Source organism: Phacochoerus africanus, chromosome 7, assembly GCF_016906955.1.
Source record: "Phacochoerus africanus isolate WHEZ1 chromosome 7, ROS_Pafr_v1, whole genome shotgun sequence".
NCBI classification, from domain to species: Eukaryota; Metazoa; Chordata; class Mammalia; order Artiodactyla; family Suidae; genus Phacochoerus; species Phacochoerus africanus.
Genome location: NC_062550.1, coordinates 6,984,932 through 7,007,816, shown reverse-complemented (window position 1 = coordinate 7,007,816; position 22,885 = coordinate 6,984,932). Strand labels below are relative to the sequence as shown.

General features: G+C 54.9%; 1 protein-coding gene across 1 annotated transcript in view; it reads left to right on the top strand.

Annotated features, from left to right (window-relative positions):
- Nucleotides 1–22,885, top strand: part of ACO2 (aconitase 2) — a 50,128-nt gene that overhangs the window by 25,475 nt on the left and 1,768 nt on the right. Inside the window, exons 3-15 of the mRNA XM_047786141.1 lie at nucleotides 4,559–4,817; nucleotides 8,884–8,976; nucleotides 13,050–13,208; nucleotides 13,436–13,586; nucleotides 15,066–15,170; nucleotides 15,968–16,059; nucleotides 17,460–17,565; nucleotides 19,105–19,262; nucleotides 19,445–19,518; nucleotides 20,178–20,289; nucleotides 20,773–20,895; nucleotides 21,104–21,259; nucleotides 22,326–22,517. Of these exons, the coding sequence (XP_047642097.1) occupies nucleotides 4,559–4,817; nucleotides 8,884–8,976; nucleotides 13,050–13,208; nucleotides 13,436–13,586; nucleotides 15,066–15,170; nucleotides 15,968–16,059; nucleotides 17,460–17,565; nucleotides 19,105–19,262; nucleotides 19,445–19,518; nucleotides 20,178–20,289; nucleotides 20,773–20,895; nucleotides 21,104–21,259; nucleotides 22,326–22,517 (1,780 nt within the window). The remainder of the gene's footprint in view (nucleotides 1–4,558; nucleotides 4,818–8,883; nucleotides 8,977–13,049; nucleotides 13,209–13,435; nucleotides 13,587–15,065; nucleotides 15,171–15,967; nucleotides 16,060–17,459; nucleotides 17,566–19,104; nucleotides 19,263–19,444; nucleotides 19,519–20,177; nucleotides 20,290–20,772; nucleotides 20,896–21,103; nucleotides 21,260–22,325; nucleotides 22,518–22,885) is intronic.

The window sequence follows — 22,885 nt, the reverse complement described above, 5'->3', positions numbered from 1 at the left end:
CTCCAGCGTGGCATCCCTAATTACAGTGAGGACCTCCTACTGTGCATCAAGGCTGTTCATCTGGCTCAGGTGGTGTGGGCCTTACTGCTAAAAATGTGGTCCATGTATCAATGGCATCAGCATCAACAAGCAGCATCAGAAGCTTATGAGAAATGCAGAACCTGGCACAGCGGGTTAAGAATCCAACTAGTATCCATGAGGATATGGTTTCAGTCCTTGGCCTCGCTCAGTGGGTTAAAGGATCCAGTGTTGCCGTCAGCTGTGGTGTAGGTCGCATACATAGTTCAGATCCCGAGTTGCTGAGACTGTGGTATAGGCCGGCAGCTGCAGCTCCGATTTGATCCCTAGTCTGGGAACTTCCATGTGCCACAGGTACAGCCCTAAAAAAAGAAATGCAGAAACCTTAGGCCCCACTGCAGACCTACTGAGTCAGAATCTGCAGTTTTATCAGGAGCCCAGGTGGCTGGAGTGCCTACCAAAGTGTTAAAAGCCCTGGCCAGTTTGCCAGCTGGTTCTAATGTGCAGTCAGCCTTGAAACCCCTGTCCCCATCACTGTGAGACCTTTTACATTTTTCCCCCAGAAAACACTGTTTTATTTATTCTTAGGGCTTTCGGGTCACAGCTAAGTGGAAAAATAATGGATTTTCTTTTAGTGTGCAGAAACACTTCCCCCTTGCTCTTCGTCATGCTTAGAAGGAGAGTTAACATAGACGTTTGCTTTGAGATAACTTGACAAAAGAGCATTATTCACCATTTTGTCTTTGCTTTAAAAAATTAACCAGGAGTTCCCACTGTGGCTCAGTGGGATAAGGATCTGGTATTGTTTCTGCTGCTGTGCAGGTTCAATCCCCTGCCTGGTGCATTGGGTTAAGGATCCAGTGTTGTCATAGCTGTGGCATAGGTCACAGCTGCGGCTTGGATTTGATCCCTGGCCTGGGAACTTCCATGTGCCACAGGTGTGGCCAAAAATTTAATTAAAAAGCTGCCCTTTAAGGTACTGGGAATTGTTTTGGGGGGTTTTATTATTTTTTTTAAAAATTTTTTCGTCTTTTTGTCTTTTTAGGGCCGTACCCACGGCAATATGGAGGTTCCCAGTTAGGGATCTAATTGGAGCTACAGCTGCCGGCTTACACCACAGCCACAGCAACGTGGGATCCAAGCCACGTCTGCAACCTACACCATGGCTCATGGCAACGCCGGATCCTTAACTCACTGAGAGAGGCCACGGATCGAACCTGCATCCTCATGAATGCTAGTCAGATTCGTTGACCATTAAGACACAACGAGAACTCCTGTTTGGGGGGGGGGTTAATTTTTTTATCAACAAAATTCACCCTCCCCCTAAAATTTTTTCTTTGCCTTTTTGTTCCAACCCTGTGTTGACCAGAAAAGCTCTAGCAGCACCTTTCAGCATTTTCCAGATTAGCACAGACAAAGGATGTTCCATTTTCATTGAGGAGTGGGTCTCACTAGGGGTAAGGGCGAAGGGTTAATTTTGCCCCCAGGGGGATTTAGCGATGTCTGGAGACTGATGGTGGTCATAACCCAGGTTGGGGTGGTGCTTTACTGTTTTCTGCCTGGGTAGAGGCCAAGAATACTGTCAGACATCCTGCAATGCAGAAGACAGCCCCCACAATGCAGATTCATTTGGCCCAAACCGTTGGTGGTGCCATAGTTGAGAAACCCTTCCAAAGAGAAAGAAGAGGGGAGTGAGGCTGTTCTAAAAAGATGCTGGTGGAGTTTCCTTCGTGGCTTGGTGGTCGACGAATCCGACTGGGAACTGTGAGGTTTCGGGTTCGATCCCTGGCCTCACTCAGTGGGTTAAGGATCCAGTGTTGCCGTGGGCTGTGGTGTGGGTCGCAGATGTGGCTCAGATCCCGCGTTGCTGTGGCTCTGGCGTAGGCCGGCGGTTACAGCTCTGATTGGACCCCTGCCCTGGGAACCTCCATATGCCGCGGGAGTGGCCCTAAAAAGAGAAAAATAAATAAATAAATAAAAAGATGCTAGTGAGGGAGTTCCCACTGTGGCAGGGTGGGTTAGGGCTCCAGCACTGTCACTGCAGTGGCTTGAGTCACTGTTGTGGCACAGGTTTGATCCCTGGCCCAGGAACTTCCACATGCTGAAAATGTGGCAAAAAATAAAAAATAAAATTAGAAGATGCCATTGCATTAAAATAGATATGAGTATTTTAGGTAGCTAGGGGCCTTGCAGGGAAACTAGCCCCTAACCATGACAGAGGGGCCTGACTCTGTTCCTGAGAACTGGATCTCTGTCATCCGGTGGGGGGGCCAGGACAGATGGACTTAGAGGACCCATTTTGCCATCCTCAGTTAATCCTCAAGGAAATGAGGTGATGAACTAACTCATCCTTAGGCTTTTGTCATTGTCAGGCTTTTTTATCCAGCTTCAGGCATTTGCTGTCAAGGTCTTTGGTTTTAAAGCCCATGTGCTATTTTTCACCTCCCCTGGGATCCAGGAAGAGGGGCTGTGCTCTGAGCAGTGAGTCATTGCTGTACACCAGCCTTGGCGATGCTGCCACAAAAGGGGCAGGCTCTACTTCGGGCCAGTGCTATTTTTATTCAAGGTTCTCATGACAGCAGAACTGTAGAGATCAGAATTTCCAGTGGCTCTGCTGCTGCTGCCCACAGAGCCAGCACTCCAGGGAACTCTTGCTTCCAAGGGTCGGGGGGCCAAAAGGCAGGCTAGCAGAAGGAAGTTTCCCTGCCGGGTCACATTGGTAATAGCAATAACAATAATGATAATAGGAGTTCCCGTCGTGGTGCAGCGGAAACGAATCCGACTAGTAACCATGAGGTTGTGGGCTCGATCCCTGTCCTCGCTCAGTGGCTCAAGGATCCTGTGTTTCTGTGGCAGTGGGGTAGGCCAGCAGCTGTAGCTCTGATTCAACCCCTAGCCTGGGGACCTCCATATGCCACAGGTGCACCCCCTCCCAAAAAAAACAGTAATAATAATAATTGAACACTGCAGGCTGTGCTCTGAGTTTCCAGATGTTATTGAGAGACCATGTAAGGCCACATAAAGAGCCTGGCCCGTGGGTCACACCGCTTGGTTTCTTGCATTCTAGCTCTGCCCCTTGCTAGCTCATGACCAGGGTCAAAGTACTTGACCTCACTGTGCTTCAGAGTTCTGTACAGCATAGTGCTTAGGGCAGTGCTGGGCTGAAGGTAGACAGTGTGATCAGACGGTGGAGACAGAAAGTGCATCAGTGGTTGCTTGGGAATGAGGGCAGGAGGAGGGATTAAAAGGCGGAGCATGGAAATTTTTAGGTTCATTAGCTTCATTGTGGCCGTGATTTCACAGATATATTCATGTGTCAGAACTTAACAGATCGAATGCTTTAAATATGTGTGGTTTATTACATGCCAATTGTACCTCAGTAAAGCTATTTAAGAACAGGTATGTGCCATACAAGTGCTGTTTGTTATCACGTTCCAGTCCAAGCCCTGGACTTTAGTGGTGGACAGGCGAGCTCCAGAGAAGGGCAGTGGCTTATCTGGTTATCAGTGGGTTTAATAATAGGGTCAGATCTAAACCCAGAGCTGCTGGCTCTTCGTCCGATTATTTTGTTTCTTCTTGGCTTATTGGGTGTAAGTGGAACTCTGCTCCTTCCCAGGAGGCCTCAGGTTTGGCCTAAGCTTTGAGGATGCTGGAAGGCAGAGGGAGGGGTGGTGGCTGTGCCGAGTGGGTGGCAGCAGGGAGTCAGCAGGGAGCCCCGAGGTGAGCGGGTGAGAGTTGGCTTCACCCAGCTCCGTCTGTGTGTCCAGGAGGCGGTTGAGTCCTGGCAGGGACTGTGCCTCCCCAGGGCCTGGGCTTGTACTGGCATCTTGGCCCTGACAAGGAAGGGAGGGGTGTGTCCCACAGTGAAACAGGTCTAGGAAGAGGGTCTCATGAGAGGCCGGAAGCAGTGTCTCTTCTTGAGAGCTGCTAGCCACCCTTGTCTTAACGGGGTGAGAGCCACTGGGGCTGATGGGAAAGTGTAATAGGGTAGGGAGGCCTCCTGCTGTGAAGGGGAGGGTTGTGGGTGGAGGATGGGTTGGGGGTGCAGGTGCGGGTTCTCTGTGTCTTGGCGGGGCTGACTGTACAGAGGGGAGATGGCCGTGGCCAGAGAAGTAGAGGATCCCCAGTGAGACTCTGGCCGTGAACATGAGCTTTGAACTCTGCTGACTCGCTGTTTCTACTTGGTCATCTTATTAAATGACAGGGATACAATAAAGATTAAATGATGAGATATACATGTAATAAGTGCTCATCAGATAATAGTGATTAATATGCCAGAAAAGCAAATATCCTTGAGAAGAAGACCCTGGCACCTCTCGTGAGGTCGTTCATCAAGTGATTTTGACCTAGGGCGTGCCAGGCGCTGCACGGTGTGCTGGAGGTACCACAGCAAGCAGGACCAATTTGGCCCCACCCCCGCAGAGCACAGGGCCCCCTCCTTGCCCACCGTCAGGATGGCTGTGGGCACGGAGAGGGAAAGGCTGTGGGCGGACGGAGGTTGTGCTGCCAGTACCAGGCAACCCCTCCCCTCTCCCTCCAGATTGAACCGGCCTCTGACCCTCTCAGAGAAGATTGTGTATGGACACCTGGATGACCCGGCCAACCAGGAGATCGAGCGGGGCAAGACGTACCTCCGTCTGCGGCCCGACCGCGTGGCCATGCAGGATGCCACGGCCCAGATGGCCATGCTGCAGTTCATCAGCAGTGGACTGCCCAAGGTGGCCGTGCCCTCCACCATCCACTGTGACCATCTGATCGAGGCCCAGCTCGGGGGCGAGAAAGACCTGCGTCGGGCCAAGGTGAGCTGCAGGTGGCATGGGAGGGGTGGGGGGGGCAGTGGGTGTGACATGGGATAAGAGGCAGAGCCCTTGAACTAGGGCATCACCCCCAAATTCTAATGGGCTCTTTGGTGTAGTCTTTTGTTTTTGAATTGTTCTTGCTTTTCTCTAATTCTAAAAATACCATTTGCTGCAATGAAGATGTTAGAAAATACTGGTAAAGCCTAAAGAAAACAAAAATCATTCTCACTACACTAAAGGTATTCTTTTCTGGTCCCTTTGCTGTAATATAACAGAATATTTTGTAAGAAAAATGATGCAAGTAGCAGGTTCTGACACATATTGCCAGTTGCTCTGGAGAGGGGACTTCATAAAGTCCCTTTGCTGCCATCATCACGTGTGGTCACTCGTGCTGTCACCTGACCGCTCAGGACCATGGCAGGGAGGTAGGCACATATCGTCACTGTTGGTAAATTAGAGGTGGCGGAGGCATTGTGCGGCCAAGTCCCACAACTGCGTGTGTGCGAGGTTAGGGCCAGCCCCTTATCCCAGCCCCCACTCAGTGTCCTCTCTTCTGATTTGCCCCTTTTGTGGCCTTTCTTCCCTGGGGAGTTGTGCTTGACAGGGTGGAGGGGGGTGGGTGCCATGCCAAAGAGTTTTTTCTTTGGATTCCCCTCACCCTTCCCATGAACCACAGTCCAGCTCCTCCCTGCAGGCTCAGGTTGGGGTACCCCTGTGTGTGTCTACTCTTGGCGACAGCAGGTCTCTCCCAGCTCTGGGCCAATACCCTCCGCACACCCCTGAGTGGGAACGAGCACTGCTCTTGAGGGGTATTGGCAGGAGCTGAATGCTGGCGGGGCTGCAGCCCGCTGGGCACAGAGCAGGGCATGCAATTGAAAGTGCTTTGGCTCCCAGGGTCAGCACAGCTCAGATTGCCTCTCAGACCCATGGGAAACGCTTGGGGCAGCTTTCTCATTCAAGCCCCTTCCCAGGCCCACTCGTTTCTGTCCTGGTGGCACAGCAGCTCCGCTCAGCTAAAGAGCCCAGCCTTCTGGCTGGTGGTTTTCATGTTAGCAGCAGTGGAGGTGGTAACTGGTAAGAGTACAGAGGACCCTGCAGTGCCGGGTGCTGGGTTCTCCCTCTTCAGCCCCAGGGATGGAGACCCCACAGCAGGTCCCCCACCTCCAGGGCTCGGCCCTCCCCTTGCTCTAGGGATTTAATCTACCTTCTGGAGATGAGAGTCACAGAATCATAGGATTTCAGAACTCCTTCCCTCATTTATTTAACAAATGTTTACTGAACATTTATTATGTGCCAGGCACTGCTAGGTATTGGGACTCAGTGTGAGCCTGACACACAGGGGCTCTGCCCTCTGCCTTCTGGCTTTAGCGTCTAGCAGGGAGAAAAGCTAAGCATTCACACAGATTGGTAACTGCCAGTTTGCATGTGTGATATGAAGGGAGAGTGTAGGATTCTGTGAAAGTGTAAGAAAGGTGTCTGATTTAGACTTGGAGGGGGAAAGGATAGCCTTTTTTTTTTTTTTCCATTTCTTGGGCCGCTCCCACGGCATATGGAGGTTCCCAGGCTAGGGGTCTAATCGGAGCTGTAGCCGCCGGTCTACACCAGAGCCACAGCAACACGGGATCCGAGCCGCATCTGCAACCTACACCACAGCTCATGGCAACGCTGGATCCTTAACCCACTGAGCAAGGCCAGGGATCGAACCTGTGACCTCATGGTTCCTAGTCAGATTCGTTAACCACTGAGCTATGATGGGAACTCCCAGGATAGACTTTTTAGGGTGTAACATGTAAGCTGACACCTGAGCAGATAAGGAAGAACATTCTGGATGGAACAGAGTATACAAGGACCTTGAGGAGGAAGCAGCCTGGTGTGTTGGTGGAGTTGGAAGGGGGCCTGTGGGATTGGAGCTGTGAGGTGGGTGGGCACAGGTGCAGGCAGGGCCTTGAGGGCTGTGGGCACCATCCTGGGAGTTGTGGAAAGGTTAAGTAGGAGTGGGATATGGTCACATTTACATGTATTTATAAAGGGTTCCTCTGTTTGGAGCTCATAGAGACAGAGTGATCTGTCCGGGGTCACACAGACAGCCAGAGAGGTATCGAGGCTGAGGTCAGGTGGAGACTCTGCTACACCACTCTGGCCACCCCTCTGCCTCAGGCCGCCCCCTTGAAGACACACAAGCAAATCCATCTACACAACCAGCTGCCTCCTACCCTCGGGACCAATTTTATAAATGACTGATTTTTGAATGAAAAAACAGTGTATTTATTATGAATCAGAAAGAGACTGCTGTGCGGACCCAAATTCTTTGTCTGCCATTCTTTGACCTGGGGGAGCCACACGGGGGCCCTCCAAAGAGAGCGAGTGGTTGGTCTGGGATTTAAGTAAAGGGTTGCATGGTTTGGAGACTTTTTTTTTTTTTTTTATCTTTTTAAAGGGCTGCACCTGCAGCATATGAAAGTTCCCAGGCCAGGGGTCGAATCAGAGCTGACACAGCAACGCCAGATATGAGCTGCATCTGTGACCTACACTACAGGTTGTAGCAGCTCCGGATCCTTAACCCACTGAGCAAGGCTAGGGACCGAACCCGCATCCTCATTGATACTAGTCAGATTCTTAACCTGCTGAGCCATAGTAGGAACTTCCTGGAGGGTGTTTTATGGAGGGTCCAGCAGAGCCCACCGTGAGGCCTCCTCTGCCTTGGAGCACCACCCATGTCCAGAGGCTAGCAGCTCTCATTTCTGAGTTCTTTGCATCTCTGTGCTATCTGCTATGCTTCTAGCCCTTTGTCCCCGGGGTCCCCCATCCAGGGAAGTTCCTTGTCTTCCAGATAGACCCTGGCCTCACATCCGTGTGCTGGGAAGCCTTCTCCTCCCCGTGAGGAAATAGCCTTCGAATTACAGGCAGGATGGGAGCCATCCTGTTGTTTGTTTTGTTGAAACTCAAGTTTCAGAACGTGATCCATTTGACAGTATTTGGGGCCCGTCAACCATATACCAAGTGTTGAGCACCTATGACATGCCAGACAGCGGCCTCGGTGTTCTGAGATGCAGTCTCCTTTAAAGGAGGTGGCTTTATTTTTATTATAATGGAGCACTTTGTAGCTGGATAGGCCTAGGTTCAAACACTGGCTTCTCTGTTTAACCCTGGGATCTCCAGCAGGTTATTTCACCTCCGCATTTCTGGGTTGTTTTTTTTTTGCCTTTTTTGCCTTTTCTATGGCTGCTCCTGCAGCATGTGGAGATTCCCAGGCTAGGGGTCTAATCGGAGCTGTAGCCACCGGCCTACGCCAGAGCCACAGCAACGCGGGATCCAAGCCGTGTCTGCAACCTACACCACAGCTCACGGCAACGCCGGATCCTTAACCCACTGAGCAAGGCCAGGGATCGAACCTGTGACCTCATGGTTCCTAGTCAGATTCGTTAACCACTGCGCCACGACGGGAACTCCCGCATTTCTGTTTTTGCATCTATAAAATGGGACGGGTGGCAGTTCCTTCCCTGCTTGTGGGATGGGCAGTGAGGGCGTTGAGCGCGGTGCCGTTTCCGTTGTGGGCATTCCGTATGCGTCAGCCAGGTTTACCCATGGGGCGCCCACGGAGAGAGAACCACCCACCGTGAGGTGCAGTGGGACCGGCTGTTCACTCCATCCACCGCTTCCCATTGACAGTTCCCCTTCCCGACAGTGTCCCAGTTGATCCTGTGGTGGCTCCACCCCCCTCCCCAATTCACAGAGGACTCAAGTGCCAGAGGGACCCTTGGAGACGATGTAGCCCAGTTCCTTCTGCAAGTAAGGAACCTGAGACCCAGTGTGGGGAAGGGTTTATGTGGACCCACTCCCTGGCCAGGTGTCACAGAAGGAGCTGTGTCTCTGTACCTTTGCTGTTCTCCTGGGCCTGCAAGCGGACTGTGGGCCACCATCCAAGCCTTTTGGAAATTGTTTGTAGAAGGCCTCCGGCAGAGGGCCTGTCTTCACGGTGCAAGCATTTCGGAGTCGGGGTGGGATGAAGGGAGGAGGGCACGAGCACACTGTTGCTGATGCCCTGGTTATTGATTTGTCTCAACAGGACATAAACCAGGAAGTGTATAACTTCCTGGCAACTGCAGGTGCCAAGTACGGTGTGGGCTTCTGGAGGCCTGGCTCCGGAATCATTCACCAGGTAAAGCAGGGCCTGGCCGCCTTTGGGTGTGGGCAGGGGAACAGGCTGCCCTCCAGGAACAGAGAGCACCTGCAGGCCTGCGGGAGCAGGGAGTTCACGGGGGCCGAGGAGGAATTGGATGACCTCTCCAAGCCCTTAGGCTCCTCTTCTTTCATTTTAAAATTAATTTTTGTATGTCAAGTAATACATTCTCACTCTCTGTGTGAGAAATTGAAATAGTCCCTTCCAACATAAGAAAGAGAAGAGTCCCTTCTATACCACACACACACACACACACACACACACACACACACACACACAGCCGAGTGACCCGGTGATATATATGTGACTTTCTTATATATGTATCTCATATGTATATGTATGTTTCATATATATATATGACTGGGTCACTGCTGTACAGCAGAAATTGGTACATTGTAAATCAACTATGTTAATTAAAAATAATAATAAAGGGGGGGAAAAAACTAAATAAATAAATAAAATAGTCCCCTCTGACCTCCTTGGTAACCATCATTGTAAGGTGACATGTTTCCTGCCGCATCTTCTTCCAAGCATTGTGGTACCATTTGTCTTCTGTTTTGCTTTCTTCCACGAGTGTTCTGCCTTGTTGAGTGGTTAGCTAATTTGATGAGTGCACACTGTGTGCCAGCCACTACTATCTGCAGATGGTAACCCTGGCCTCGCCTTGATGCTATGAGGCTGGTGGTTTTATCGTCCACACCTCACAGATCGGGACACTGGGGCGCAGAGCAGTTCATCTCCTCGCCCAGGGCCACCCAGCTGGCCGATCGTGGAGCCAGGCTTCGCATCCAGGCAGCCTGGCCCTGGCGTCAGAGTTCCACACCCCTGTGCTGCTTTGTGGCCTCAGCCCCTTGCTGGTGTTCCGGAGGATGGAGGGACCACAGGCCACATGGCTGCCTAGGGCAGGCATTCTCCTGGGGTCTCCCCAAAGATGGGTTATCTCTTGCTAGGCAGTTCTGTCTGTAAGTTCAAGTGTGTGTGTTTGTGTGTTTCTGGGGAGATGGGTGCTTAGCTTTCATGCCTGCTCAGGCTCGCTGACTGGCTTGTGGGGTATGTACTGGTTAGTGTCCGTTTGCATCCATCCTGATTGTGAAACCTGCCTCTTCGTACCTTCCCAAGGTGACCCTCCCCCCCCCACCTCCTTCCCAGGCCTCACTTCCCGGCCTTCCTTCAGGACGAGCTGAGTCAGGCTGTAATTCGACCCTGTGGGCTCTCAGCACTGCCGCACTCTGAAACCAGAGCCCACAGATCCCCACTCTGCCCTTTCAGACCATGGCCCTGGCCAGGAAGGGGCGCTCTGGGAAGGGCAGGTCACATGGTCTGCAGGCACCAGAGAGCCTCTCAGCAGCAGGGCCTGGGAGTCAGGGACCCAGGCTTGGCCTTTTGTTGTCAGGTTGACCTCAATCCAAGTGTCCCCCGTTCCACCTCAGTACAAACGCCCAGGCCTTTTTGGCAGCTTCGGGGTCAAAGTTTGGAGCTGTGAGTGCTGGCAGCTCACACCTGCCACTGGCCACCAACGAGGCGAACAGCCTGATACATTTGCTCCTTTAAAAGGGAACTTCCCGGGGATCCCGTGATCTCTGTGCAGCTTTACCCTTCTTTGCCCTTGGTGTCAGGCGGCTTTAATCCACCATGTCCAAGTCAAGCCTTCGTCCCTCTCCCTCCACCTCGCAGGCCCTGGTGAGCCTTCCTCCTCTGCACGCTCTCCCCTTCCCGCCGTGAAGTCCCAGGCCCTCTGGGCCCAGCGCTCAGCTCCCGTGTGTGATCCTCTGGGGGGCCCGTCTCCTCACGAGCACGGTGTGTGCCAGGTGCCTTGCCTTCGGCCTTTCGTGCGCTGCAGGCACAGGAACTGGGGCTCACTCTCTTCTCTAGCTCGGGCCGGTGCCAGTCAGTAGAGGATAGGTCCTCAGTGTACGTGTGTCGTGCAGACGGATGGCTCACTTTCCAGTTTTACCTTCTGGATGTTAGTCCAGCCTAAAATACCCTTCTCCCCGCCACACCCCCATCCGACCGCTGAGGTCCCCGCCACAGCCAGTGCTTTGTGTTGCTTCCTGCGGTCCTCGGGTCTGCACTGATCACTCCCCTCTGACGTGGACCACGGTCGGTCTCTGCTGTGCGACCAAACTGAATTCTCTGTGTCTGGTCTTCACGGATCAACCTTTTCCAACCTTGAGGAACTTGAGAGGTTAACTAGTTTTAAATCTTTGCACATGGCCGAGGCAAGGTGGGCCAGAGAACTGAAACAGTTAAACGGTGTCCTCTCCAACAGCTGTTCTCTGTCAGGGATTTCTTCTGTGTTGGCCTGTTCTCCCAGCCGGCTACCTCGTTCCTGGGGAAGAAACCGGGTCTTCTAACTCGATGCGTTTCCAAGGAGCCGAGCCCCCTCGAACCTTGCTGAGTCTCCTGGGCAAGATGCCTCGCCCGAGGCAGAGGTCCTGGGGTTGTGTGATATTCCGGGGAGCCTGCCCCCATTCAGTCGGTTCTGACAGTTCACAGAGCCTTTCACGTCCTCGATCTCGTATGTCCTCCCCAACATCCTTAGGTGCGTGTCGGGGTGTAATTCCATCTGACAGGTCAGCAGAGCCTCAGATGAAGAAGCCTGTTGCAAAATAATAAATACAAATAATGCCTCTCCCAGGCACTGCTACAGCTTGATGTGCCTGTTCCATTGAGTCATTGCTGTGATCCGATGAGGCGAACACTGTCGTTAGCAACATTTTTCTTTTTTGGGGGTGTGTGTCTTTTTAGGGCTGCACCCATGGCATACGGAAGTTCCCAGGCTAGGGGTCAAATCAGAGCTGTAGCCACCAGGCTATACCACAGCTCATGGCAACGCTGGATCCTTAACCCACTGAGCGAGGCCAGGGATGGGATCTGCGTCCTCATGGATACTAGTCGGGTTCATTGCCACTGAGCCACAACGGGAATTCCAGCAACTTTTTTAGATGGGAAGCCTAGGCTTGGAGAGGTGGTGGGGCCAGAACCCAGACCCAGGCGTGGTTCGTTTTGGCCACGGCTTTCCTAGAGCAGTTGTGTAGCCCCCAGTGGCCAGCATCTCAGGTGTAGGGTGGCGGGCAGATCTTACTGGGAAGCTGCCCCTGTAGCTTCATCAGGTATTTGGGGACTGTGCTCCCGGCCAGCTCCTTCCCAGCTAGGAGAGGGGCCTCGAGGAAGCAGGGACCCTGAACCAGGAAAGGTCATGAGCCAAGTCATCATCTTCCTTAAGCAAGTTGCTCTGGGCTCCGAGCCGCTTCCAGGCTGCCGAGGCCGGAGAGGTGTTGTCTGTACTTCGTTTCAGTTCAGCAGTGGAAGAACTCCTGGCCTGAGCTCCACCAGGTCCCCAGTGCTCCCTTGCGGGTGCTGGAGTCAGGCCATAAAAGACGGTCTGCCCTGTTGAGAAGCTAGATAAGCACACTCCACGTGTCCACCATGTGAGGCAGGAAGTGTGGTCAGCTCATGTCCCCGGGCTTGTCACAGGACACATTCTTGCATCCCAGGTCATCTGGTTCTCATCACAATCCCGGGGTCGAGATGGGGCGGCCTTTATAACCGTGCTAACAGATGAGGAAACGGAGATTCAGGGAGGCACTTACAAAGCCCAGGTCTCACAGTCAGGAACTGTCCAAGCTGTCCGTGAGCCATGCCACCCAGCTCTCCCAGGTCCAGGCCTCACTGGAGAGGCTCCATCCTGGAGGAATGCCTGGGAATTTGCAGAACCCTCGGGAACCCTACCTCCATTCTCTGCTGAGGGCTTTTAAGCTTAAGATCTTGGATTCTTCTTTTTTTTCCCCCCCTTTTTAGAACCACACCTGCAGCATATCGAAGTTCCCAGGCTAGGGGTCAAATCAGAGCTGCAGTTGCCAGCCTACACCACAGCCATAGCAACGCGAGACCCAAGCCGCATCTGGGACCTACTCCACAGCTCACAGCAACGCTGGATCCTTGACCCATGAAGCAGGGCTAGGGATCAAATCTGCATCCTCATGGATACTAGTTGAGTTCATTTCGGCTGAGCCACAATGGGAACTCCAAGATCTTGGATTCTTTTTCAGATCATTCTGGAAAACTACGCATACCCTGGGGTTCTTCTGATCGGCACTGATTCCCACACCCCCAATGGCGGTGGCCTGGGGGGCATCTGCATTGGAGTCGGGGGTGCTGATGCCGTGGATGTCATGGCCGGGATCCCCTGGGAGCTGAAGTGCCCCAAGGTGAGGGGTGGGGAAAGGCTGTTGAGGCAGCAGCAGAGGGGTGGCTGGTGAGGATGAGTGGGAGGTGTGGGGCCCAAAGGGGGTGGGAGGAAAGCTCAGGCTCAGACCTCTTGAGGAGGAGGCAGGGCTGAATACGCTGAAATGGGCATGCCAGCAGGCGGATTCCTGGTTGGGACGTGGCGCGTGGCATGCAGGGCCTGTGACTGCTTTCTTGCCCTGCTGTTCAGGTGATTGGTGTGAAGCTGACGGGCTCGCTCTCTGGCTGGACCTCACCCAAAGATGTGATCCTGAAGGTGGCGGGCATCCTCACCGTGAAAGGTGGCACGGGTGCCATCGTGGAGTACCATGGGCCTGGCGTGGACTCCATCTCCTGCACTGGTGAGGAAGGCGGCCACGGGACATGGCTCTCAGGCTGCACTGGGCCTCATGGGGCCTGCAGTCGAGCCATAGAAGCAGTGGATGGCCTCCTGAGAAGCCGCCCAGGCCATTTAGAGACTTCGGGTGGACACTTTGAGGTAGAGGGGAGACGGTCTAGTCCAAGACTCTCTGAATTGGGGCCCTTCAAGGATGGCGGGTAGCTGTGGCCGCACGGAGTTAGGCCCTGAAGCAGCTTGGCCGTGGCCCTGGGCTGCCTTGGGTGACGCAGGAGAAAAAGCCACAGAGGGTGGTGGTGGGAACGGGGAATCAGCACCAGGGCCTGGGTCACGAAATCGCTCCATTCTTACATCTTGTCTTGGCTGAAGGTGGAGCCCGCTCTCTTCCTTTGAAGGAGAGGCCATCACTTGTTAGTGTCCAGACCCGGGAGAAGCCAGCCCCTTCCTACTCACCACTCCGGGTGCCCTGGCCTCAGTGCCTGGGCCCTTGGAAATCCAGGTAGACTGGGCACGAGCCTGAGAGAGGATTTGGTGCCGACTTCCCCCGGCACCTGCCTCAGCTCAGCTGGCCCTTGTTCCCTCCAGTGAAATGGGGTCACTCTTGAGGTGGTCCTTACTGCCACTGGACAGCTCAGTTAGAAAGTTGGTGGAGTTCCCGTCATGGCGCAGCGGAAATGAATCGACTAGGAACCGTGAGGTTGTGGGTTTGATCCCTGGCCACGCTGAGTAGGTTAAGGATCTGGTGTTGCCGTGAGCTGTGGTGTAGGTCACAGATGCAGGTCGGGTCCGGCATTGCTGTGGTATAGGCTGGCTGCCGTAGCTCAGATTAGACCTCTAGCCTGGGAACCTCCATATTCTGTGGGTGTGGTCCTAAGAAGCAAAAAAAAAGGAAGTTGGTAAGAAGCCAAGACCCATCCATGTCCCCACAACCCGTGAGGCTGGAGTCCTGAGAGCAGTCAGGACATCTGTAACCCCTTCAGCTCTGTGGGCGGCTCATTGTCCAGGCAGTGCACGTCATTCCGGTAGTATTGCTGGAAAGAGCGCAGGCCTGCACACCACGCACAGAGACCTAGGCCTGCACGCCACACTTGCATTTGCTGTATGGCCCGGCCTTGGACCTGAGCCGGTTCGCTCACCTGCAGATAGACACAGTAGCGACTGGGCAGTCTGGCCAGGTCAGCTTTCATTACATGGCGACAGGTCAGCCAGACCCAGAACTGGAGCGCGGCTTGTAGGGGCTGAGTCTTGTGTCCTCCTCACTCTACCCACCCAGTGGCCACTCGGAGCTGGGACACTGAGCTCTGGCCCCGTGGCCTCTCTTTACTGGCTGTTGTGTTAACCATGGGCCGCAAGGACAGTGCGAGCGAGGGAAAGAATGATGCCAGCTCCCTGGTGTGAAGGCATGTGTGCAGACCTAACCAGGGGTGTGGGACCCTCACCAGCTGCTCAGCCAGCCCTGCCCGTGGGCTCTGCTTCTCCGCAGGCATGGCGACAATCTGCAACATGGGCGCAGAGATCGGGGCCACCACCTCCGTGTTTCCTTACAACCACAGGATGAAGAAGTACCTGAGCAAGACGGGCCGGGCAGGTGAGCCAGTGGGGGTCTAAACCAGGGGCCTCCAGACTGGCTCCGAGACGCCCTCGCGGTCGCTGAGGCATGTGTGCCCTACTGCTCCTGAGAGGGGTGTCTGTAGCCCTCAGCTTCTCAGGGTGTGAGGCGGCCGTGCCTCAGGACTGGAATTGAAGTTTCACCTGAGAGGTGTCTGAGCACCGGTTCTCCTTGGCCTGGTCCCCAGTGCCCTCTACAGGAAGCTCTGGAAATGACATGGATTTGCTTCTGTTTGTAATTCCTGCCCTAGCGGAAACGTTAGGAACAAGAACACTTTCTCAGCCTTCCCCAACTTCCCTGAGGTTCTAGCTTGGCTTCTTTGAAGCCCAGAGTTGGAAATAAGGCCTGCAGGAGAGATTGCTGGAGCCTCTGAAGAGAGATGAGGGGGGATTGGGGGAGCCCGAGGCCAGGGCACCCTGGGGAGAGTGTGTCTGTTTCTAAGCTCTGGCACATGGAGTCCTACCTAGAAGGCCCTTCCCTTGTGTTTATTATCATGTGACTTCTTTTCCTTTAAAACTCAGTGCTTCTCCGTGTCCTTGTGTTCCTGGGTGCCTCTGTCATACTATGTTGAAACTTCTGGCCGATAGCTTCCTTTCTAGATTGCGATCCCCTCAAGGCCAGAACAGTGTCCTGTGGTGTTTGCTTTGTTCTTTGTTTTCCCAGCCAGTGCCCAGGGCTCAGGGTTGGGCAGGTGCCAGGTACCTGTGGCTCATGTGGATGGAGGCTTATGACCAGTTTGTTTTACATGCCTCTTTCTCCCCCCTTGTTAATTTCAGATATTGCCAACCTCGCTGATGAATTCAAGGACCACTTGGTACCTGACCCTGGCTGCCATTATGACCAAGTGATTGAAATTAACCTCAGCGAGGTGAGGAAGGGAATTGGTTCCAAGGAGTTTGAGGATGGGCGATCAGACCCCGTCCGGGGACTTCTGGTGGGCGCTGGGGAGAGCCAGGGCAGGTCCCTGCCTGCACACCCAGCACAGCTCCTAAGCTTTTGGTTCCGTAGTATGTCTGCAAACCGCTGCCTGAATCAGGCACAGTGGAGTGGTAGGGCAGCAGGAAGGATAGGTAGCCTAGGGGAGAGCAGGGGTGGCAGTGGCTAGTGATTCAGAAACATTTGCCCCCTCTTCAGCTTTGGCAGAAGCCAAGATTTCACTTGAGCTTGCTTTGTTAGAGTTCAGAGGACAAGGCCCCAAATTCCCAGGCCTGAGCCTGGCACCCTGAGACCTGTAGACAGGGCGGCTTTGGAAGGCCAGAGGAAAGGTGGGTCAGAGGAGCAGAAGCAGCGGAGTGGCCAAGGGTAATAATTGCTAACGTTTATTGAACGCTGACTGTGTATCAGGTACTTTGCTAAATGCTTCACATTGATTAATAAATATTATCAAATACAGGAATTCCCATGTGGCTTAGCGGGTTAAAAACCTGACATAGTGTCCCTGAGGATATGGGTTCGATCCCTGGCCTTGCTCTTTGGGTTAAGTATCTGGCATTGCCACAAAGTGCAGCATAGGTCCCAGATGCAGCTTGGTTCTTGCTATGGCTGTGGTGTAGGCCAGCAGCTGCAGCTCCAGTTTGACCCTTAGCCTGAGAACTTCCATACACTGCAGCTGTGGCCCTAAAAAGGAAAAAAAAAAAAAAGGTATCACATATAAAGTATCTGGGGAGTTCCCGTCATGGCTCAGCAGAAACTCATCTGACTAGCATCTATGAGGTTGCAGGTTTGATCCCTGGCCTCGTTCAGTGGGTGAAGGATCCAGCGTTTGCCGTGAGCTGTGGTGTAGGTCACAGACCTGGCTCAGATCCTGCATAGCGATGGCTGTGGTGTAGGTGGGCAGCTAAACCAGTGAATTTAACTGCTAGCCTGGGAACTTCCATGTACTGTGGGCGTGGCCCTAAGAAGTATCTGGTCCTTAAGTCTGTGTTTTCCTAAGATTCCAGAAGCACCACAGTATGGGAGAAAATGGGCTTAGAAAGCTGGCAACCTTGATTCATTCCATCCTCTGCTGTCTCCCAGCTGTGTGACCTTCAGCAAAGCATGGCAGCTCTGTTACCTGCAGACTGGGGATAACAGCCTATGGGGTTGGAGGAATCCCAGGGGCTGGTGCATGGATGGTGCCTGTTGCTCAGGCGTTTCCTGGGTTGAGGTCTGAGCCAGGCGAGCAGGGGCTGGCCTGCCTCCCAGGCCCCCCATGACTTGGTGAGCCCTGAAGAGAGAGGCGGTCCACACACCAAGACCTGCTTTCTCCTCTTGCCTTTTGTCCTTTAGCTGAAGCCACACATCAACGGGCCCTTCACCCCTGACCTGGCTCACCCCGTGGCGGAAGTGGGCAGCGTGGCAGAGAAGGAGGGGTGGCCGCTGGACATCCGAGTAGGTGAGCACCTCCCCCCGCCCAGGGCCAACCCAGGGCAGCGCACAGTCGCCTGTGCTGACCACAGGGTCCTTCCTGAATGTGCCGGGCACTTTCAGAAATAGTTGGTTTTTTTTCTTTAAGGCTTTTTGAGGAAACTATTTTTCTTGGTATAAAACATATGTATACCCGTGTAGAGAAATATTGACAAAGAAGAATTTTAAAATACCCTGGATCTCAACCCTCAGGCAGAACCAGCTCTCGGAGCTCTTTGCCCATGTTTCTGTGTACTCGGGCACACTGGGTGTGTTTTTCTGTTTTACAAGCATCTCCCTATACCAACCACGATGCCTGATTTTACTTCACATGATTTACATACACGGACACGCTGGCATGTTTGTGTCACTAGCGCCTGCCGTTGTCACCGTCTAGTGTGGCTTTGAAGCACGTGGACCCAGGTGGCCTAGATTTGAATCTGACTCTGCCACTTCATAGCTGGGCGACCGTGAGCAGAGTCCTTCACCTCCTGTGCCCCGGTTCCCTCCCCATCTGTAAAGTGGCAGTGACACTGTACCTACCCATTAAAAATTGCCGGGAAGAGGGGCAAGTTCTCACATTCCCTGGTGCTGACAGGGAGTGTGTATCATGTGTTCCGCCCTGTTAGTTGAAAGAACCAAAAAGAAATCTTTGGTATCTTAGTAACTAGAAAATAAATGGCTGTTAAGTCCCCGGATAGCATAGCAGATTAAGGATCTGGTGTTGCCGCAGCTGTGGTGCAGGCTGCAACTGTAGCTCAGGTTCACCCCTGGCCTGGGAACTTCCACCTGTCTCGAGTGCAGCCAGCAAAGGAAAAAAAAGAAATTGTTGCATTGGTGAGAGAGACTGTCTGCAGTGTGATGTCACCCGTCTTTACTGACTTTTGAATGACGGTGATGTTTTAAAAAGAACTCCTGGGAGTTTCCGTTGCGGCGCAGCAGAAACGAACCCAACTAGGACCCATGAGGATGTGGGTTTGATCCCTGGCCTTGCTCAGTGGGTTAAGGATCTGGCGTTGCCATGAGCTGTGCAGTAGGCCGGGCAGCTGCGGCTCCAATTTGACACCTAGCCTGGGAACTTCCATGGGCCGCAGGTACGGCCCTAAAAAGCAAAAAAGAAAACAAAAAACCCCTCTCCTTCCTCTGATTAGAAAGCCAGAGAATGCGACAGTACAAACGAGGGACACCGGCATCTCCCGTAAGCCCTCACCCAGCGGTGGTCCCTGTGGGTTCTCGTGTGGGCGCGTGGCTGTGCACACACATGCGGGTTGCACTCCTGCAGGAGTGGCTGTCCCAGGTGGTCCGTGTCCTGTTCCCCGGCCCCCTGTCTTCCCTTCAGCGGCAGGCTCAAGAGGAGCCGGTCCTTTACTCTTAGACAGGGAGGTAGGCTGCGTCCAGTAAGAACAGCCCTGGCCCGGCACAGCTGGTGAACTCTCCATCAGGTCTGGTAGGGGGAGGTCGGGCGGAGAGCTCTGGTCACTCTCCTCCTGACTCCTGCCCCTCCTCCGCCCCCACCGTGATGCGCCAGGTCTGATCGGCAGCTGTACCAACTCCAGCTATGAGGACATGGGGCGCTCAGCAGCCGTGGCCAAGCAGGCACTGGCTCATGGACTCAAGTGCAAGTCCCAGTTTACCATCACACCGGGCTCTGAGCAGATCCGAGCCACCATTGAGCGGGATGGTTACGTGAGTGCCCCCACCCCCCAACCCCGCTGCTCAGCAGTGTGGCCTCAGGGCGGGACGGGCCACAGCCTTGGAGGCAGGGGCTGGTACAGGTCCCAGGAGCAGCCCCAGGTTCCCACGCAGCTCCTGACCCCTCAAGCTGCCACCGGCCTGCCCTGTGATTCCCTTCCTCTCTCCCATTGCAGGCACAGGTCCTGAGGGATGTGGGCGGCATCGTCCTGGCCAATGCCTGCGGCCCCTGCATTGGCCAGTGGGACAGGTGAGAAGTGGAGATGTGTGTCCTGGGTACAGAGCCCGGGAGGTTGAGGGGAGATGTTACTGGGGTGGAGAGAAGACACTCAACCCAGCTTCAGGGGCTGTTGCACTTTTCCAGGGAGTTCCTGTTGTGGTTCAGCAGGTTATGAACCCAGCTAGTATCCGGGAGGATGCGGGTTCGACCCCTGGCCTTGCTCAGTGAGTCAGGGATCTGGCGTTGCCTTGGTTGTGGCAAGTGCAGCTCCAATTTGATCCCTAGCCCAGGAACTTCCATGTACCGTAGCTGTGGCCCTAAAAAGCAAAAAAAGAAGATGACTTTCCCAGGCGGAACTGGAAAGCTGGGCACAGGGAGTAGAGAAGAGACCCCAGCAGCACTGGCCTGGCGAGAAGGAGCCAGGGAGGCCTCATCCTAAGGGACACAGTGCACAGTGGGCGGCTCTGCCGGAGCCTCTCAACAGGAGGCAGCCCTGACCTCGGTCTGGCCTCTGTCCCCCGGGTGGCCTCAAGCAGACTGCGGGTGCCCGAGGGTCCCCTGTGCCGAGAGTGCCCGGAGGAGGTGACCGTCTCGGGGTCTTTCCACTCCCCCTCCTCTGCCATGAGCTAGGCAGGCGGGCCAGCTGACAAGGCCAGACCTCCCTAAGTCTATCCCCTCTGGCCTGGCAGAAAGGACATCAAGAAGGGGGAGAAGAACACAATTGTCACCTCCTACAACCGCAACTTCACAGGCCGCAACGACGCCAACCCCGAGACCCATGCCTTCGTCACGTCCCCGGAGGTGAGCCTGCCGGGCCCGGCCCGTCCTGGGGTGGCCTCGGGGAGGTGGGGACACCAGGCCAGGCCGTCCGACCCAGCAGGGCAGCTGAGGCAGGGTCGGCACCCAGGTCGAGGGCTTGTTGGAGCAGAAGCCAAGCGCTACAGCCTGGCCAGCTCCAGGCGGCGGGCTCCCTCGGTGCCAGGCGTCTGTCTTGTTTAGTACAGTTGTCATCGTGAACAGGAGCTTCAGAGTCGCCACCCAGGACAGATGGCCCTGCCTCTGAAGGGCTCTGAGGTCCAGGCCCCAGAGGAGGGTTCGCGAGGCACCCACGGCCCAAGGGCCCTGGTCCCAGAGATTGTGCAGTTCCCCCCTCGGGAAGAGTGGGCTGTGGAGGATCTGGAAATTTCCTGGGCTCCGTCTTGGTTTTGGTCTGGGCTTCTGCTGAGGTGGAAGGACGGGATTCGTGTTTGGTGCTCACCAACAGGCGGGCCACCTCCATTTCAGATTGTCACCGCCCTGGCCATCGCTGGCACCCTCAAGTTCAACCCAGAGACTGACTTCCTGACAGGCAAGGATGGCAAGAAGTTCAAGCTGGAGGCTCCGGACGCAGACGAGCTTCCCCGAGCGGTGAGCAGGCGCTGCCACTGCCGCCTCGACCCGGGTACCCCAGGCAGCCACTGCCGCTGTGTGGCTGAGACCCTCGCTTCCCCCACATTTTGGCCCTGCTCCCAAGGGGGGGTGCGCTCAGCGCTGCTGTTGCTAGGAGGCAGGGGCCAGAGCCTATCCATGTGGGGACTGAGCATGTGGTGCCATCACGCCCTGTCCCCTGGTGCAGGAGTTCGACCCTGGACAGGACACGTACCAGCACCCGCCCAAGGACAGCAGCGGGCAGCGGGTGGACGTGAGCCCCACCAGCCAGCGCCTGCAGCTCCTGGAGCCTTTCGACAAGTGGGACGGCAAAGACCTGGAGGACCTGCAGATTCTCATCAAGGTCGGTGGCGTAGGGGCTGGAGAGCGCAGCCCTGCCCGCCAGCTCGCCCGCCTCTGGGCCCGATCAGGGTGGGGCAGGAAGGGAGGCCTGGCGGCAGAGCGCCGAGGCCCCCACGGTCCCCTCTCCCACTGCCCAGGACCGAGCAGAGCGGATCTGGCCAGCTGCTGTCTGGGCTCAGCAGTCCAGCTGCAGCTAGTGAGGGCCGCCTCTGGTGGTGTGAATGCAGCACAGGGAGGGCCAGGGGCCATGTGTGACCCTGCATAGCAGGTCTCCAAAGCCATTGATTCCTTTGTTCCCACCACTGGGTGTGTGGGTGCGGCCTGTGTTTGGGAGTGGAGCAGACTGGCCTTTGTGGTGTGGCCAGAGGCCTCAGGCGCGTGTCAGGCATGCACTTGTACTCTTTACTAAGGGGTCTCCAGGCGGTGACACAGCCACTGTTAAGCCCACGAGGTAGATGAAACTGATCAGTCACCAGCCAAAACCCAGACACATCCCTTGGCTCCTCTCTGTGTCTGACACAAGGTCTGTAGCTGGTCTTCTGGCCTGGGCATCTCATACCTGTCCTCCATGTCTGGCCTCTGCCCCTTTGTGGGGGGTGGGCGACAGTCTGGCCTGAGCCCTCTTGGCCTGAGTGTGGCGATACCAAGACTGCAGACCATATGTGGAAGCCTGACGTGCTTCTCTCTTTTTTTTAATTTTTTGTCCCTTTTAGGGCCTTACTCATGGCATATGGAGGTTCCCAGACTAGGGGTCGAATCAGAGCTATAACTGCTGGCCTACACCACAGCCATGCAGGACCCGAGCCGTGTCTGCGACCTACACCACAGCTCACGGCAACGCCAGATCCTTAACCTGAGTGAGGCCAGGGCTCGAACCCACATCCTCATAGATCCTAGTCAGGTTCAATACCACGGAGCCACGACGGGAACTCCCACTGACATGCTTTTCTTGTCACCATTCCTGGGTTGCAGCCACTGGGGTCCACTGCCTGTTTCTAGAGGCCTCGCCCTTCACCCACCACTCAGACGCCATGCCCTGACCTGTTTTCTCTGCTCACCCACTCAAGGTCAAAGGCAAGTGTACCACTGACCACATCTCGGCTGCTGGCCCCTGGCTCAAGTTCCGTGGGCACCTGGACAACATCTCCAATAACTTGCTCATCGGTGCCATCAACATCGAAAACGGCAAGGCCAACTCCGTGCGCAATGCTGTCACCCAGGAGTTTGGTCCTGTCCCTGACACTGCCCGCTACTACAAGGTGGATCAGAGGTGGTGGGGACAGGGGTGGGGGTCCTCTGGCACCTCCTGGTGGCTGGTGGGGCAGGGTGGGTGCTCTCCACCCCCGAGTCCACACCGGCAGCTCAGCAGTTGAACTGTGTCCCAGTGCTGTGGAGGCAGTCCCGCATCTGTCACCCCCTCTGCAGTCCCTCTGCCTGGCTCTGCTCCCATGCTGTGCCCTCCACCCCCCACCTGCCTCCCGTCTGAACACCTTCCCAGGCCCCCTGCAGTCAGGGCCCCTGTCTGTCACCATCTTCCCAGTGCCTGGTTTGGGCCTAAGCCACCTCCAGCTTCACGTGTTCTTGACCTGTGAGCCTTGAGAGCCCCAGAGCTAAGCAGGAGGTGAGC